At 43.1% G+C, this 19,766-nt stretch overlaps 2 protein-coding genes across 4 annotated transcripts in view; one reads left to right on the forward strand and one right to left on the reverse strand.

Annotated features, from left to right (window-relative positions):
• Positions 1-19,766, forward strand: part of LGR5 (leucine rich repeat containing G protein-coupled receptor 5) — a 128,870-nt gene that overhangs the window by 80,474 nt on the left and 28,630 nt on the right. For all 3 annotated transcript variants that reach the window (XM_005280063.5, XM_042860127.2, XM_042860128.2), the window contains exons 5-7: positions 12,201-12,416; positions 14,663-14,734; positions 18,666-18,734. In XM_005280063.5, coding sequence (XP_005280120.2) covers positions 12,201-12,416; positions 14,663-14,734; positions 18,666-18,734 — 357 coding nt within the window. The remainder of the gene's footprint in view (positions 1-12,200; positions 12,417-14,662; positions 14,735-18,665; positions 18,735-19,766) is intronic.
• On the reverse strand, positions 8,433-10,974 carry LOC135973825 (uncharacterized). The gene is made up of 2 exons (XM_065558952.1): positions 9,997-10,974; positions 8,433-9,002 (listed from the first exon to the last, which is right to left on the reverse strand). The coding sequence occupies exons 1-2, from the start codon at positions 10,571-10,573 to the stop codon at positions 8,527-8,529; spliced, it is 1,053 nt and encodes a 350-aa protein (XP_065415024.1). The 5' UTR covers positions 10,574-10,974; the 3' UTR covers positions 8,433-8,526.

The following is a 19,766-nucleotide window of genomic DNA, read 5'->3' on the forward strand; positions in this document are numbered from 1 at the left end:
TAACAGAATTAAAATAAAAAAAAGAATGACAGAGGCCAGTAAGAACTTTAAACAGCTGTGTAGCAGACAGAAGATGGAGTGATAAGGGCTTGTACAGAAAAGCTACTATCAGCTGAAAGAAGATCATTGGCAAAAGTGAACTCTTTGAGGAAAAGAAAACCATGATTCTTTTGTTTGTTCCAACTGGGTTGTGCCTGTCAAATAAAGGTGTGCAGAGATTCAGTTTCTTGTTTCATAGAGTGTAGTAATTTTTTGTTCAGAAGGTGACTCTTGCTTTGGTTTCTGATTTACAATAGGAATTACTTTTTGAAACCCTTGAAATAACAGAAGTTCTATCAAAAGAGTAATTAAAAGGTTAAAAGCTCTTAGAAACCTTTTACCAAAGCAAAGTTTTCTTTAGGATAGCCAGGTTTAGTATTTATTTATGTTTAACTTTATAGTCTGGCATGATTTGTGTGAGCCTCATTAACCCAGTCCTTAGGCTAGAGTAGTTGTGAACTGCTGAATGTTGGTGCCAACTCTCTCATCCTTTTTTTTTTTAACCCTAAAAATATTATCATGTTTAGGGGTGGGTAGCCAAGCTAATTCTATTGCTGCCTTAAAGATGCGTAGCTGATCATGTGACAATGCTAAATTCATTTTATTAGTACAAAAAGCTTTTCCCTGCTCACTCATAGCACCAGTTTAATAGCAATTGTTTTATTTATGCATAAAAATATACATTATAGGACAGGCTTTTCCTCCATTCTCTGGTGTATAGATATGTTTTAATCCCCCAAATTGAATGAATGTATTGGAGAATCAAGCAATAATTGAAATCCTCTTCAATTTTACAAGGGACTCTACCCCCCTTGTCAACTATGAGGATGTACTAGTTCAACAGTTCTTAAAGGCATCAACTACCTAGGTTTGAGCCAAATGATTACGTGAAACACAGTGTTCCTGTATTACATGAGGGTTTGAAGGAACTAATCAAAGCGCTTTCATTTTGGAAGTGCCCAAGTCATAATGGATTCACAACTGAGTTCCACAGAATCATGCCTTATAGCGTACTGTAATTTTCATCTGAAATACTGTATGAAGTGAAGGGAAATAATGTGAAATACTAATCCCAACAATAAGGGCACGTCTTCACTACCCGCCGGATCGGCGGGTAGCGATCGATCTATTAGGGATCGATTTATCATGTCTAGTGTAGATGCGATAAATCGATCCCCGATCACTCTGCAGTCGACTCCGGAACTCCACCACAGCGAGAGGCGAAAGCGGAGTTGGCGGGGGAGCGGCAGCGGTCGACTCGCCGCCGTCCTCACAGCCAGGTAAGTCGACCTAAAATACGCAACTTCAGCTACGTTATTCGCGTAGCTGAAGTTGCGTATCTTAGGTCAACCCCCACCCGTAGTGAAGACCTAGCCTAAGATTGCCATTCATTTCTGTTACACCCAAGAAAGGAAAATATGTTTTCAAGTATCATGGCTAAATGTAAGTAACATTATCACTGATTTGCCAGGACTAAGATATTTGTCCCGTGTTTGCCAGTGTCACTTGAGTGCTGTCTACTTTACCTTATTCACCCTGAAGTTTTTTTAGAATAGAGCATCAGCTGGTGCGCTTAGTTGTTTGCATACTGCTCAGGACTCTGGCATCCCCATTCTTGCCGTCTGCCTTGATATCAAGAAGGTATATGAATAAGCATATATGTTCTAATGCCCCAGAGGTTTTTAGATGTGGAAAATTTTAATAGAAAAGAATTGTTTCTGCAAATGTTAATGCAAGAAATAATATACAAGTTTACCATACAACTAAAGAATTTGCAGACCTCCTTATATGAATGTTATTAATGAAAAGGAAAGAAAATCTTGCATTCATAATGAAGAAACTTTTTGCCATTTTTAAATTTTGATTATTTTAGCATTGTATACAAAGTTCTGAAACTTTGATGAAACTTTACGCTGTGTTTATTCTCATGTTTATACACCATTACTAATGAGTAACGTTACGGTTGCTCAACCAACATGGAAATAGCCAAAAATCAATGACATACTAGGCAGTGCTTTCTTGCCCATAGCTCACTATTCATAAAGGGCATTAACAAGCAAAGAAATGCATTCCCAGTAATATGGATCATTTACTCCTGCTCCCCTAAAATTCAACAAGAGTTTTTCTATTGTCTTCAGTGGGCAGAGGATCAAAATAAAAAGATAGTTCCTATACTAAACAGAACAAACTTCTCTCCTGAATTTATTGTTGTAAGTCATCCTGACTTTATAGGAGGCAGGATATGAAAATAGTACTAGTAAGGTTTCAATAAGATTTTTTTTAAGTTGCCCAAAGCATTTCTTAAATAGCTTTTATTTGTCTTTTATCTATTTGGTATATACAGGGTACATGATTATCAGGTTTGATGTCACATAAAGGTTTAAGTGGAAATTATCTGGGATTTTCTCTATAATTCATTTGTGGCTAGAGTTGGATGGGAAATGAAATTTTCATCCCCCAAGAAATTTTGACATTTCAGAATTAGTTTCCATTCTGAATTGGAACAAAAAAAATGAAATATTTTAAAGAAGGAAAAAATCCAAAAAGGTTTGAATTGGCATTTTGAAATGGAAAAAAATGAAATTTTCTTTAGAAATGTCAACTCAAGTTTTTTATTCCTTCAAATGCAAAAATGGAAAATTTAGTCACAGCCAGTGAGAAAAATCACAGACAGGGTTTTTGTTCCATAATAATGACAGTTTTATGTTTAAGAGAAATATCCTCTGACCCTGGTCCAATAGCTGTACCCCTGAGAACAGCCTGTAATGTTTCTATGCCATACAGTACACATTTTCTGGTCAGCCATGAGCCTTCCAATTTCCCAATTTATGTTCTTCCAACACTTATTAATAGTTTTCATATTGTCGCTGTAGCAATTCTTTGGACACTCAGCCAAAGAAGAGAAAACTATCACAGCTTCTAGACACAAATCTCTGACGTGGTCCAGACCTGCTCTCGTACATTGTATGAGCCGCACACTAGGCCTAAGGCCCAGATCATTTCCGTCCAAGTGAATCACCACAATGACTGGCAGATCACAGCCTCTTAAGTCCCTGGTTAGATGTGGGCAAACTCAGATGTCAACACAGGCCACCTATCTCCACCCAAATCAGTCGGTAGTCAGCAATCCCCATGTCATGGTTTGCCCCTGGCTCTCCCACAAACTTCTGCAACCTTGTGATCCAAGAATCACCCACCGTCCACACATTGGCATCGCACATATTTCTTTTCCCTCAGTGGTCAAGGTATGTGTACTATCAATTCCAAAACTCCATGCTGTGTGTCTTTGGAAATACCACACTAATCTTCCCTGAGATCCGGAAGTAGCCACTTACTTCCCCCATGGGCTAGTAAAATACACATTTTATCAACCAACCTAAGGCTTGCCTACCACCTGTCCTCATTTCCTGGCTTCTCCACAGCGACAACCCCTCTCCCTGTCCCCTCTTCTCTCTCTCACACACACAACCCCTCTCCCTGTCCCCCCTTCTCTCTCTCTCTCTCTCTCTCTCTCACACACACACACACACACACACACACACACACACACACACACACACACACACACAGAGTCCTCTCCAGCTTCTCGCCACCAAGTATAACAGTTTGGTTAAACCAGCTACTGACTATTCTGCACACACAGAAGCCTCCCCATAAACTGAAAACATGTTCTATTATAACAGGCACGACTTGTAGCAAGAAACCTGAGTTATTAAATCTTTATTGCACAGGTGTACGAAGCTCAGACTAAAAATGTCAGTCGTGGGACGTTCACCAGGGGCAATGGCTTTGGCCTATCCCCTCAAACTACCCACGCAAGCATAAAGTGACTGCAGAGAAACCCCCTCGGGTGCACAGTGATTCTTCCAGACCCTACATCTATGCAAGTGAAGAAGTGAATGTGTTCTTAGATACCATTCTCAATGAGTTAATCGGTGGGGATTAACACTGCTCTAGCCATTTGTCTGTATTGGCACATGTGTATTGTAAAAACTGTACATTTTCTTAAATACCATTCTCAGTTTAGGTCCCCCAAATATTTATTGGTTCCATGCATTATCTTGGGTAAAATTTGACATAATTAGACCATTTTGACCCACATCACATCAGTAGTGTGATCTCTATCTCTGTGCAAAAACAAAACAAAAATCACCTAGAAACTTTTTGAAAAATGGCTACTTTATAGGGGGCTTGTATTTCCACAACCCCTAGCTCAAATTACCCCAAATTTGGGTCATTACCCCTCAATTGCACTCTTCTGAGGCATATCAAATTTCAAAGGAATCCAATTAAGCATATTTAAACCTTTAAACAGAAGTTGTGACACAACTTTAACTATAGTGATGGGCTAGCACCACTATAATCTTGTCCCAGTTCCTTGGGCATAGTTTGGGGGGGGTCCAGGGAGGCATTGCCCCCCCCCCAACAGCAATCCTTGGGCAGGCACAGAATTTGCACCCCCAGTCAATTGACCTGACTGGAGCTTCCACCCCAAAATATAGTAGTCAAACTATGCCTAAACCCAGATCCTGTATACACTGACAATAGTCCAGAATACTAGTAATAGTTATGGAAGGAATTAGTGTTTTATTCTTAAATCTGAGAGTCAGCTCTTTTACTTTATCCACTTTTAGAATTCTGCATGAATAGTATCTTTACATGAGCTGCAAAACATATGGTCAGAGCATACACAGTACAAACAATTACAGTGGACTACATTCTGCATAATTTAAGCATTTACTTTGGACATTTTAAGTGAGCTCATGATAAATATCATGCTGGATGTCATTTTATAGGCTGCGTATCAGAGGAGATCAAATATTTTTGTATCCCTAAATTGGCTTTCTTTGGAATATAATAGATCTTTTAAACGGCCCACATGTTAACTATATATTTTAAATTATAAGTAAGGTCATGTTTATGAGTTAATGGGTTTAGTTTTGAAAGTGCCAAAACTTTGATCAACATGAGTAAAAAAATTGGCTGAAAACTATGATTTTGCTCAATGTTTTATACATCAGTATAGATTATTTATATGATGCCAGGAAACACATAACCACTAATGAAATGTTTTATTATCTGCAAGTAGGAAAATGGTACTCAGGAATTTATTTAAAAAAAAGATTAGATAACAAAGAAACATTTGTTATTTATACATTTTAAGAGCACTTGTAAGTCCTGCAACTACACTACATACTGTATAAGCCATAGTAGTTTCTTGCTTTGCCATAAGTTATATTGAAACAATAATTCACCTAACTTTGAATCACAATTAAATATGACTGCACACACATACATACATACAGGGAACAATACTACTTACATTTGGGAATTTATACTTTCAACTAACTCAATTTCTAAATTTTCTGTAAAATATGTGGAGGATGAAATCCTGATCCCACTGAAATCAATGAAAATATTGCCATTAACTTCAGTGCGGCCAGGATTTCATCCATAGTTTCTGGATCATCTAAAACAAAACAACTTCTATCCTGCAACCCTTGTGCATGTAGCCCCTTTGGAGTCAACACGTGCTGCAGACTGAGACCCCACATGAGACAAGATGTTAATTGCAATACAGTAACACATTTAAATTGAATAAAGCCTCCATTCTTTAATCAGTGTAACTGTCAAACTAGTGCAACTATAACTCCTTAGTTTACATACAGACATCACACAGACAAGAAATTTACTTCTAACCAAACACAAAGAAACGCCATCTACTCACTCAAATTATACCTTATTTGAAAACACAGGCAAAGTATGTTGTTGCCTGGGGAGTGGGGGAGGTACAGCATGGGTATTTCTAAACTTTTCCAGCCTCACCCATTGTTGACAGACCCTTGAGTTATTTTGGAAGCTCTGTCTCTGCTGCTTGCCATGTCAGTTATTATAGTGAAAATTTAATTGTACAAGGGCTTTGACACTGAACTTTATAAATTTGTTCCAACTGACCTTGTCTCAGTTATTTGCAAGTCTGGCACGGAGCCTTAGAATTCATTATTGGTTCTCATGCAGTAGGTAGAAGCACTGTGGAGTAGTAGACAGAATGGACCCGACATTTTACATGACTGTAAGGCCTTGTCTACACTACGAGAGTAGTTCGATTTTACTTGCATCGAATTTTTGTAATCGATATTGCAAAGTCGAACGTGTGTGTCCACACTAAGGACAGTAATTCGACTTTGTGCGTCCACACTAACGGTGATAGCGTCGACATTCGAAGCGGTGCACTGTGGTCAGCTATCCCACAGTTCCCGCAGTCCCCTCTGCCCATTGGAATTCTGGGTGTAGCCGGCAATGCCTTCTGGGTAACAAAATGAGTCGAGGGTGCTTTTGGGAAACTGTCGTCATCCGTCCATCACTCCCGCCCTCCCTCCCTGAAAGCGCCGGCGGGAAAACAGTTCGCGCGCTTTTCCAGTCATTGACAGCGCGGACGCCACTGTACTCCGAGCATGGAGCCCGCTGCGACCATCGCTGCAGTTGTGGCCGCTCTCAACGTCTCGCAGCTTATCATAAAGGTTTCCCTGAGGCAGATGCAGAAAAGTCAGGCAAGGAGGCTACGGCACCGCGGTGATGTCCTGAAGTCTGAGAGTAGCACAGACCTGTCAGAAAGCAGGCGACCCAGCGCCGAGGACATCACAGTGGCAATGGGTCATGTTGATGCCGTGGAACGGCGATTCTGGGCACGGGAGACAAGCACTGAGTGGTGGGACCGCATAGTGCTGCAGGTCTGGGATGAATCCCAGTGGCTGCGAAACTTTCGCATGCGGAAGGGAACTTTCCTGGAACTTTGTGAGTTGCTGTCCCCTGCCCTGAAGCGCAGTGACACCCGGTTGCGAGCTGCACTGAGTGTACAGAAGCGAGTGGCCATAGCCCTGTGGAAGCTTGCAACGCCAGACAGCTACCGGTCAGTCGCGAACCAGTTTGGGGTGGGCAAATCTACCGTGGGGGTTGTTGTGATGCAAGTAGCGAAGGCAATCGTTGATGTACTGCTGCCAAAGGTAGTGACCCTGGGAAACGTGGAGGCGATCATAGATGGCTTCGCAGCGATGGGATTCCCAAACTGCGGTGGGGCCATAGATGGAACTCACATCCCTATCCTGGCACCGGACCACCAGGCCACCCAGTACATTAACCGAAAGGGATACTTTTCCATGGTGCTGCAAGCACTGGTGGACCACAGGGGACGTTTTACCAACATCTACGTGGGATGGCCGGGCAAGGTTCATGACGCTCGTGTTTTCAGGAACTCTGGTCTGTTTAGACGGCTGCAACAAGGTATTTACTTCCCGGACCACAAAATAACTGTTGGGGATGTGGAGATGCCTATAGTCATCCTCGGGGACCCAGCCTACCCGCTAATGCCCTGGCTCATGAAGCCCTATACTGGCGCCCTGGACACTGAAAAAGAACTCTTCAACTACCGGCTGAGCAAGTGCAGAATGGTGGTGGAGTGTGCTTTTGGCCGTCTCAAGGGGAGATGGAGAAGCTTACTGACTCGCTGTGATCTCAGCGAAACCAATATCCCCATTGTTATAGCAGCTTGCTGTGTGCTCCACAATCTCTGTGAGAGCAAGGGGGAGACCTTTATGGCGGGGTGGGAGGTTGAGGAAAATAGCCTGGCTGGTGATTACTCACAGCCAGACAGCCGGGCGATTAGAAGAGACCAGCGGGAAGCGCTGTGCATCCGGGAGGCTTTGAAAGCAAAGTTCCTGAGTGAGCAGGGTAACCTGTGATTTTATAGTTTGTGTACTGAGAAGCTAAACCTGCCCCCGTTTCTTTACCCAGGTAATGTTGACTATCCTATCCAGTTACATACCCCCTTCACCCCCCCTCCAACACACGTGTCGAAATAAAAATAGTTCTACTTTGTTAAAGCACACCGTTTTCTTTAATACTGTTTTAGCGGGAATTTTTTAAAACTGGGACGCAGACTGTGGTGCGGGGCGGGTCTAGTGTTGTGATGCGAATGCAGCTTCTAAACTCAAGGATTGACAGGCTCCGCTGCGGTGGGATGCTTGTTTCAACGGAGCCTGTCACCCCTCCTGATCGGGACTGTGTGTATGGGAGGTCTATTTGACTTTGTGGCAGGGGGAGGACGGTTACAGATCCCATGCTGTGTGGCTCTGTGATCCTGTCTAAGGACCGGCGCTTAAGATCTGTAACTGCCCTCCCCCGCCACAAAGTCACAGAGCAACCCCCCCCCCCAACATTACATCAAAACAACCTCCCAGACTAACCGGGGCAACTAGTCACTGCATCACTGCACTGTGTATGTGCCCTGCTGCTGTGCCTGCCCCCGACTATGTACCCTGCCAAAGGAGACTGTCCTGTCCAATTTCCAACCCCCTTTCCCCTCCTCCTCCAAAAGAACATGATTGAAACAGTAGTTAACAGAAACGAATTTTTTATTATCAACTACACATGGCATTGGGAGGTGAAACTTGGACGTGGGCTTGTGTCAGGCGGGAAGGAAAGAACTTTTCAAATTTTGGGAAATGAGAGCCTTCTGCTACTAGAGCTCTCTGCAGGGGTGGAGTGAGAGTTAGCAGGGACTCTGCCGCCTCTCCTTCTTTGCACTTTGGGTGAGGTGGGTATGGGACTTGGTGGCGGGGGAGGGCGGTTAGAGATGGACTGCAGCGGGGCTCTGTCCTCCTGCCTCCGTTCCTGCAGAACATCCACAAGGCGCCGGAGCGTGTCCGTTTGCTCCCTCAGTAGTCCAAGCAGCGTTTGAGTCGCCTGCTGGTCTTCCTGCCGCCACCTCTCCTCCCGATCCATGTTGGCTTGGTGCATTCGGGTCAAGTTCTCCCGCCACTGGGTCTGCTGTGCTGCCTGGGCTTGGGAAGAGGCCATAAGCTCAGAGAACATGTCCTCCCGTGTCCTCTTCTTCCTACGCCTAATCCGCGCTAGCCTCTGGGAGTGTGATTCCAGGCTAGGTTGTGAGACAGTCGCAGACGGGGCTGTGGAAATGGGAAAAAGGGAGTGAATTCCTCTGAAAGATAAATGTAGTTGTGAACAAAGAACATAGTCTTTCTCTGTGAACAAGACCATGCACAGCACCTTTCACATGCGCACTCAGCACAAGGTCGAATTCTCGGCCTTCGCATTCTGTGCCTGGGGTCTTGAACAGCACATTTGAGAAGCGAGGCAGCACAACGGAATTTCTGTTGCAGGCAGACATGGTAAGCCGTACACTTGTGGCAGTTTAAAACTTTTATATTACCACTGGCCTCATTTCACATTTAAATCAATGTCAGTCCCTGCTGCCAGCAATCCGGCAAGCGGGAACTCTGCCCCTGTCCCACCCCCTCGCGGCTGTCCCCGGGAATGATCCCTTTCGGCTGCCCCTCTCCCGCCTCCACCGCGTGGCTGCAAACCAGCGGTTACAGTTCTGTAAAGGAACGGGAAAGCAGTCCCAACACTAACATTCCCCTACCTAATTAAAAGCAGGTCACCATGGCCGACATCACCCTGATGAGGATCTCCGAGAGCGACAAAGAGAGAATGCTCCGGGAAAGCCTCCAAAGACCAGGGCCGTATGCCGCCCTGCTGTGCAGAGCAATGATCCCCGAGTACCTGATAATCTCGTGGCGCGGCAACGTGTCGTACTTCGGAGGACCCAATAAGGCCGCTCTCCCCAAGAACCTCATGCAACGGCTTTCAAGTTACCTCCAGGAGAGCTTCATCGAGATGTCCCAGGAGGATTACTGCTCTATCCCCGCACATATAGACCGCATTTTACTGTAGCTGCAGTAGCAGGGAATACACAGTAGAGCGGCTTGTGCAGGACAATCACTGAAAACCGGACATTGCTAGATTTCTTTTCAAAACTTGCACTGCCCCTTACTAAACCGTTAAGCGCCTAGGGCACACTAATCATGAACAACCCATTCTTTTAATTGTTAATATTCCTGTTTTGTTAAAAATAAATGTTTAGATGTTTACAACACTTACTGGCTGATCCTTCACCAGATTCTGTGTCCGGGGTAATGGCTGGGGACGCTTCGTAGGGGATCTCTGTAAGGGTGATGAAGAGATCCTGGCTGTCGGGGAAATCAGCGTTGTGAGAGCTGCCAACTGCCTCGCCCTCCTCATCTCCTTCCTCATCTTCCCCGTCCCCTAACATGTCTGAGGAACCGGCCGTGGACAGTATCCCATCCTCAGAGTCCACGGTCACTGGTGGGGTAGTGGTGGCGGCAGCACCGAGGATGGAATGCAGTGCCTCGTAGAAACGGGATGTCTGGGGATGGGATCCGGAGCGTCCGTTTGCCTCTTTGGTCTTCTGGTAGCCTTGTCTCAGCTCCTTGATTTTCACGCGGCACTGCGTTGCATCCCGGCTGTATCCTCTCTCTGCCATGTCTTTAGAGATCTTCTCGTAGATCTTTGCATTCCTTCTTTTGGATCGCAGCTCGGAAAGCACGGACTCATCGCCCCACACAGCGATGAGATCCAAGACTTCACGATCAGTCCATGCTGGGGCTCTCTTTCTATTCACAGACTGCATGGCCATCACTGCTGGAGAGCTCTGCATCGTTGCCAGTGCTGCTGTGCTCGCCACGATGTCCAGACAGGAAATGAGATTCAAACTGGCCAGACAGGAAAAGGAATTCAAATTCAAATTTTCCCGGGGCTTTTCCTGTGTGGCTGGTCAGAGCATCCGAGCTCGCACTGCTGTCCAGAGCGTCAACAGAGTGGTGCACTGTGGGATAGCTCCCGGAGCTATTAGCGTCGATTTCCATCCACACCTAGCCTAATTCGACATGGCCATGTCGAATTTAGCGCTACTCCCCTCGTCGGGGAGGAGTACAGAAGTCGAATTAAAGAGACCTCTATGTCGAACTAAATAGCATCGCAGTGTGGACGGGTGCAGGGTTAATTCGATTTAACGGCGCTAACTTCGACATAAACGCCTAGTGTAGACCAGGCCTAAATGAGGAAGCACTTTAAATAAAGAGATTAGTATGCTTGCCACAAAGAGTATTCATTCCCCCTCTCTCAAATGGACTCAGTTTGGGTTGTGAAGGATTACCTCCTTATGCTCAGGGTGCATCTGTTTGTTCTGTAATGTTTTCAAACATGCTTTTGAAAATTCACTACTGCTTCCTTTTAATAACATCCTGTAAACTGGCAGCCTGAACAAAAGTGCTAAATAATTACTTTTGTAGTGCAAACAAGTGTGCAAAGTCATTAAAGCCGATTAGAAGTAAGTAGAAGCATAGAAGAGTTATGATAAGCATACAGATCACATATATGTTCCCTGACATTTCAGAAAATTGATGTGTTCTTCCACTTGTGCTCTACCAGGAACACAAAATAAAAATAATTTTAAACCATTGATTATATAGGGCCTGATTCTTATCTCAGACCTGTTTATGCCCTTGAAACTGCATTGATTATTCCTGATTTACACCAGTGTGAGATCACAATGAGGCCCATAGAATCTAGAGAAAAACAAATCATCTGTTGTGCAGGTGTTCTCCCTGTGTTGGTTCTGCAACAACCAAACTGCTTTAGTTTTTCCTACGGATGAAACCAGCTCATCGGTAATGCTGGTGCAAAATAAAAGGAAGTCGTCTCTGCCCTGCAAATGACATGTTAACTTCAGCCTTCATGAGAAACACAGGAAGAACCAATATTTCACCAAATGTAATAGATACAATTAGTCAGAAATAAAAATTTCTTTTCAGGCTTCTAAGATGGTGCTGAAAACTATGGAGAGTCAAATGCTTCTTTCAGTTACGCAGAAGCAATCTCACGGCCCAGAGACATTAAAATAATGAAAGAGTCTCTGAATGAATTTCTGACCTAGTTTTTAATCCCTTAAGGTGACTGAGAGCTCAGAAGGGGAAATAAACTCATTGCTCAGCCCATGGAGGAGTGCCATATCAGTCTATAAAAGAGTCACACTGATGGCTCCAAAATGAGTCCAGTTTAGATATTGACTATAAGAATGTTGACCATGGTGTGGGGCCTCAAGGACCAGAACGTAAAGTAGAAGAAAATGTGGGTATCTCCAGAGCACCAACAGGGGATGTGATGACCCTTCCCCCCACCCTCCCCTTTGGAGCACACTGTACTTGACAGTATCCTTTTAGGTCTGTTGTGTCTATTCATTACATTTTTCTCAGAGTCAGTATTCCAAATTTCTGGTTTTTTAGACGCCTGGATGCCAACCACATCAACTACGTGCCACCCAACTGCTTCAATGGCTTGGTCTCTCTTAGACACTTGTGGCTGGATGACAACTCTTTGACAGAAATTCCTGTGCAAGCTTTTAGGAGTTTATCAGCACTTCAGGCAATGACACTGGCATTGAACAAAATACATCACATACCAGACTATGCTTTTGGAAACCTCTCCAGTTTGGTAGTTCTGTAAGTTTTATTGATTTTTTTAAAATGATTTTTGCAAGACCTTGGCCTCTTTGTAATAAATTATTTCAAGATGCAATGTCTAAATTAAGCTTTGTAAGAGATACTTTAAAACTAGACTGCCCAAAAATGTGAAATGATCTGTAAACCTTGAGGTTGGTTAATATGGGCTATTGTTTTATGTTATAGTTTTAGCATTAAATTGATATTTTGGGCTATAAACCTGACACCTCACATAACACATTTTGTACAAGATGCATCATTATTATGTCATAATCATATCATAATCCTACCACTGTGATAAATATGGGGTGCAGAGTATCACAACCATAAAAGCTCATCCGTCACCTCTAGCAAGTGCAGAATGTGAGCAATACAATTGTACGAGGTACAAGCCATACAGGGTAAGCAGAAGGAATTCCATCTACCACCTTGTGGACAGACTTTGCTCTCTGCCTGTGTGGGTACAGACTGAGTTTCAGTATGAGATTTTAACCTTTTTAGATTTTAACCTTTAAAAGAATGGGTATGTGTCATTTGGCTGAGCTTCCAGATCCCTCAGTTATTTTTCATCATGTTGTCAACCACTTGTTAAGGTAGAGATCTTCTCATGCCCCAGCTCTCCTCCCAGTCTCATTTCCCCACCTTCCCTGCTGAAACTTCAGTAACATTAGGACAATTAAGAAGACAAGATGAAAATAAGCTTCACTTGATGCAATAGGTGCTGCTGCTTGGCTAGGTCCCCTCATTTTGCATCTGCTGTTTATCTCCTGTTTCTGGGTGTAAGACTTTAGAGTTATTAGTATTTAATCACCCCTAACTATCTGCAGTACCCAGTGTTCCAGTCTCTCCAAATCACTTAGTGTGGTTCTGTTCACATGTTTTGCTACCCTCTCTCCAGTTCTGCAAATCTTAAGTCAGTGGGAAAACTCACATTGGCTTCAATGGGAGCAGGATTGGACCTATGGTCATTAAAGATGCAAAACTAATTTGAGTTTTGGGGCAAATTCTTCATACTGCTATAGCCTAAAAGGTCAATATAGTATTTGGGATTAAAATGATTGAGGTTTCTTCCTAGAGAGGGGAAAAAAACATTTTTTGGTACAATATCAGAATCTCTATCTTTTAGAGTCAGTTCATAAATAGCTGAATACAGTTTGTGTAGGTTCTGAAAAATTTATCGAGAGCTTTTGATAACTAAAATACTTCTGTGTAAAACAAAGACATGGATGAGAATAGTATCTGACTCTCACATTCACAGATCTTCTCTTCTTTTATGTACAACTCCCACAGTTTCTCTCCTACCATGAGGGCGGAGTGAGGAAGGTAAAATAGGAGAGAGAAGTCAGCTGGAAAAGCATTCTCTTAAACAAAAAAATGCACTGAAATTACACCAAGTTACATCCATCCATGTTACTAAGCTACACAGAGCAATTTCTCTATTAAGATCTAAAATTTAGAAATAGGCATAAGCAGCAAAATTCTAAGCCAAATTTTGAATGTCCCAAACTTTCAGATCTGCAGGTTTGTTTCAAGCCAATCACTACCAAAAAAGTCAAACTGAAAATCCTATCAATTACATAACATACCATTGGAAATTAATTGTTAATTATGCTAGTGTAACAGGGAGGAAGTCAAGTTATAGCATCAGTGAGGTCAATTATATTTACTAACTCACACTGAAATTCTGATTTTTGGTCATGTGAATATATCTGTTTCTTACTACACTTGGTCAGGCCTCATGTACATTTTGTCACTTCCCTGCTTCCCATCCTGCCCACTCCCATACCCAGCCAAAAAAAAAACCCACACAACACTTTTAAAGACATTGTATCTAATTTAAATATATATTTTTAAATCACCAGTGACCCTATTTTTAAAGTTTCAGAACACTTAATAGGAAATCCCCATGTGTCTAAAATTAGAACGTCAGGGTAGGCACTTTTAAAACAAATATGAAGACAGAAAACAAATACATTAAATGAAAGAATCACAATCTCTGCAGTTTAAAAACAAAACCTTTCTGTGGAACCAAATCAAAGCCTGGGTGGGTGGGTGGGTGGATGGGGGGGGAGGGGTAGAGGTCGGGGAAATGCCCTCCTATACATGCTCTTGCAAAAAGCATGACTTGCATATAATCAGTGCATGCCTGAAAATAAGTTTCTTTTGATTTAACCATCAACATGTTTTGCTTAACTCCACTGTGTGCAATGTGCTTTCCTGACTGTGCTCTTAATGTTCCCCTGCAGACATCTCCATAACAATAGAATCTACTCCCTGGGAAAGAAATGCTTTGATGGGCTCCACAGCCTAGAGACTTTGTGAGTTGACCTCTTATTTGTTTCCCTTTTTTTTTTTTTCAGTGTTTTCATTAATATTCTGAAAGAATAAAAATACCAAACATGCTTTTTGGCTTGCTTAATTGCTAAAAGCCAAACGTGCTTTTTGGCTTGCTTAATTGCTACGGATGATTGTTTACAATGACTGCAATACACATGATTGTGTACAGTGATCCTATTTCTCAACTATAAAACTACACTGCTTTTTTTTATAGGCAGCATTTATTAATAAATTATTTAATGACATTTTAAAACTGTACCAGGCGCAAAATAACAAATGACTATTCAGGGATAGTTATTCCTGCTTTGATAGTGCTACAGTATTTGTTTGTTTATCTTTAGTCAGCAACGCTAATTGACATAGAGGTTAAGGAAAAATTCATTGTAACCAAAAAGCTTTTAAGTTTGCAGAATGCATCTTGCCACATAGTGTGGTTGCGGAAGCAATCAGATACTTTGACCTCTTGAACAAAGGAAAAGCTCCAGGTAGCATCAATTACAAACATGTTCTTCTTTTTAAAAAATTGCTCCAATTGTTAGTCTTTAAAGGATTCGCTTGAAAAGTTTCTGTGTTAGAGGGATAAAGTCACCTTAGCACCTACAATAGTTCAGTAAAGTGCAGGAGGTGAACACAAGGCTTCCCTGAATAGCATAAGAAAAAAAGAATTCTGGGAAAAGAAGACTAAACAGGAAAACAACTCCAAAGTTTAAAGGAAAGTAATTTGTTCCAGACATGCACAAATAAAGATATCACCATCTCTGTTTGGTATTGGAGCCCTGACCCACTAATGCCTAAGGGACAATAATCCTTGCATATCTATTCCCCTTCCTCTCCTATACCACAACCAAGTGAATCCTCTCTACAGATCATAACCAACTTTACCCAACCAGGGCACTTCAAGAGGCCCAACGGCTTTGGTGCTGATGCAGAAGTCATAGAGTTTCAGGCCAGAAGGGACCAATAGATCATCTAATCCAGGAGTCTCAAACACGCGGCCCTTGGAGCTCTTCCCTGCGGCCCGCCAAGCTCCCCGCGGGCCCCCCCCAGTTACTTCCTGTCGCCGCCAAACTCCCCTCATCCCTGCCCCCACCCGAGTTATTTTAAGTATCAGCTAAGCTCCCCATGCGCTGCTCCCCAATGTTTGGGGCCAGGTCTCTCCCCTGGCCCTGCCTGCCGCCCCCACGCACCTCCCCCGAGTGTCCCCCGGCCTCACTTGCTGCCCCTTCACTGCCCCGGCCTGCAGCTCACGCTCAGATCTGCAGGCTTCTGGCATCACTTGCTGCCGCAGGGTCCTAGTGCCCCCCTCCAAAAAGGGTCAGGGCAGGCTGCCCTTCCCCTGCCCTAGTCCTGAGCCTCTCCAATGCCCCAAGCCTCTCCAATGCCCCAAACCCCTCATCCCCAGCCCCACAGCCCTCACCCCTGCACCCCATCCTATCCTAAAACTCCATCCCAGAGCCTGCACCCCTACCTCCTGCCCCAACCCACAGCCTGCACCCAGCACCCAAACTCCATCCCAGAGCCTGCACCCCCACCCCCTGCCCCAGCCCAGAACCTGCACCCAGCACCCAAACTCCATCCCAGAGTCTGCACCCCGGACACCCTCCCCTATCCAAACTTCCTCCCAGAGCCTTAGGCAGGTGGGGGCGGAGTTTGGGGGGAGCAGGTTTTGGGCACCACCAAAATTTCTACAAACCTGCCACCCCTGGAAGAGGCAGAGCAGGGGTGGAGTGGTGGTGCAGCCCAGTGCAGTGGGGGGGCTTTACTGAGTGTATATATATTATTAAAACCGCTTGGAGGAGGAGGTGGAGAAGAGACGGGGCAGGGGCGAGGCCTCATGGAAGGGGTGGAGTGGGGGCGGGGCCAGGGGCAGCGACGGGGGGTGTCAGTGATGCGGCCCTCGGGCCAATGCACTAGTCCTCATGTGGCCCTCGCGGTCATTTGAGTTTGAGACCCCTGATCTAATCTGACCTGGTGTATATCACAAGCCACCACAACCACACAGCACCAGCACACTAAACCCAACAACTGAAATTGGACCAAAGCATTCCAGCCCACAGGAGACTAGACTTTTATGTGCCACAGGAAGAATGAATAAACCAAATGTCAAACAAACATCATCAGAACCTAGTGGTTGGTTTGCTTTTTAATCCACAAAACCATGCACTGCTCACTTTCCAGTTGCATTAGGATTGGGGGGGGGGGTAATTTTGATCACATAAACTAATCCTCTCTACTAGAACTTGAGTTTTCTATTGTCAAGAGCACCCTGCAATGTTACAGCTTTGACTTTTACCCACTGTGCATAGAGAGAAAGTCCCTCAATAAAATACCAGAACAGAAGAGGAAAAATGTGATTGTTCTTTAAGGAGACATACACACAACAGTATGCAACTGTCCTGAAATGGGGGGAAAAAGCAGTGATTTTAGTTATCCTCCCAGCCCTGGCTGGTGTGAAAGGGAAGAAGATATAGATGACAACCTTGACCCTGGAAAGGGGGGGGGGGGAGAACTTGGAGAATATGGTACCTGCCACAGTCATGTTTATTATTGCATTGGTTGGCACGACCATCAGTAGGGAGGCTGTTTTGGAATCTGGCGTCAAGAGAGCCAATCACCTGGGCTGCATTGGGTGTCACAGGGTTATCCTCTTCCCAGTCTGGGCAGATCCATCTCAGCTAGAGGGCCAAACCAAATTACAAATGTTCATTATCTGTGTAATCAACGCACAGGGCCTGAAGGGATTTACAAACAGGAAGAAAAGCCCTGTTGACTACCGACAGCAGTTTCCTGCCTGTGTTATTAAGGATGATGATATTTTGTTGAAGTCCAACGTGAATCATTGTTTCTATTTAATTTAGTCAAATTATCTCTTATTTAAATTGTTAAAAAGCTATTCTCTACAAAGCAGAAGCTTCTACGGCGCTCCATGGAGCTGCACAGTTTGACAAAACAGACCTTTCTTCATTTTAGTTTCAACTGCATACTTGGGCCAGATTCTTCTCTCAGATGATGTGCATGGGTTTCCCAAGCCAGGAATAAGCATGTGGCTAGTGAATGTGCTGGAATGAGGAAATGTCTCACTAACAAGCAGTTCTTAAAATGGAATACCAGGTTGCTAACCTAAATAAAATATTATTTTTACAACTTGTGTGTGGCGAGGAGTTGTTGTTCTTTCTCCTTTACTCCGTATTGATATTGTCAACCTTACTGCAATCTTGAAACCTCAGAATAGGTGAAATCCTCACCCCATTGAAATCAATAGACGTTTTGCCATTGACTTCACTGGGGCTGGGATTTTGCCCAATAACTATTTTTCCATTGATATTTCTCCTTTGCTATTCCTGAATATTTATCTTTCTTGTTTTCACATACTGTGCCAAGAAACAGGTCAGAAAAGAAAATTAAAGCATGATAAACATGGGAGTTGGAAAAGAGGCAAACTGAACCTAAATAATGTGACATATGAACCATGTAAGATTCAATTCACTGTACAAGTACAGGCATTTATTTTAAAAATCAGTTTTAAGATGAAAAATGCCCAAAATATTTCTATGTAAATGTTGCAAAGTTGTCCATAAGTAAGGATAGATTTTCCTTTCATGCTTACAAATGAATGGTGGGGAGGAGAGATCAGAAAATAGCAGGTGGCTTATTAGGATTTGTAAATGTCCATATTTTCTCATTTCCAAATTGGTAACACTTAATTAAAAATAGCACCATGATCAAAAATAAAAATGATGATCTGCATTGGATGGCGTTTATTAAAAAACATCACATTTTGAGGATTCCCTAGCCTTTGGACCTATTTCTTTATTTAATGCATGAAAGATGATACTTCCTTACAAATCCCAACAAATTCTGTTATCCCTTAAACAGTGTATAACCTAAATTATGTGATCTATTTTTATGCAGAGATTTAAATTACAACAGTCTGGATGAATTCCCCACTGCTATCAGGACTCTCACAAACTTAAAAGAACTGTAAGTATTGAACTCTACCTTATTGAGAGGATGCTTTGGACAATGTTTTTTATTTGGGAAAAGCTGATGATTTCTATCAGTGCTCTTTAAAACTTTCTATATCCTGGAAAAGTGAGCAAACATGCCAACATATATAAAAGAAAATTTTCAGCATTTCATTTATAACATTTAACTTTGATAACTTTTACTTGTTACAAATGCTCTTTTGTACTGAAAAGAATTTTTGAGAGAGTATTCTTTTCTGGAACTTTATCCTTGAAATGCAGTATATCTTAATAATAAAAGGACACTATCAATTTTGTTTCAGCTTCAAATGTGAGACTTGTTTCAAAAGGCGCAATGCCTGGGCTAGGAATTTCTGTTCACTCATAGGCATTTTGGAGAAATAGGGGAGTCATTTTTAACCTTATTTTAAACAGGGTTTTTTTCAGTGTAAACATTCGTGTGCAGTGTTGTAAACTGGAAAACTTATGGAAGCGTAGACATGGTTTGTAAAACAGACTAAAATCAAAGGTGAAACTGACCAGCCTAGATTAATTGTGCAAGTTAGTTGAATTGCAAAATAAGCAAACAGCTAGAAAGATACCAGTCAATTAGATTTCTTAAATTCTTTCTGTTTGAATGATCCACGATGTTAAAGATAGCACCAGCAGGCATTTTTTAAAACATAGATGATCACAGATGCACTGGGCCACTAACAGTATGTCTACACTGCAAATAAAAAACCCTCAGCTTGCCTGTGCCAGCTTGCAGGACATGGGCTAAGGGGCTGTTTAACTGTGGTGTAGACATTCCAGCTCAGGCTGGAGCCTGTATTCTAGGACCCTCCCACGTCGCAGGGTCCTAGAGTCCAGACTCCAGCCTGAGCCCTAACATGTACACCACAATTAAACAGCCCCTGTGCCCAAGCCCCTTAACCCAAGTCAGCTGGCACAGGCCAGCCACGGGTGTCTAATTGCAGTGTAAACATACCCTTAGAGTGCTTCACGTTGCCGTTGCCATACAAAGCAGATATAAAGCCAATTTAACAAG

Source organism: Chrysemys picta, chromosome 1, assembly GCF_011386835.1.
Source record: "Chrysemys picta bellii isolate R12L10 chromosome 1, ASM1138683v2, whole genome shotgun sequence".
Taxonomy (NCBI): domain Eukaryota; kingdom Metazoa; phylum Chordata; order Testudines; family Emydidae; genus Chrysemys; species Chrysemys picta.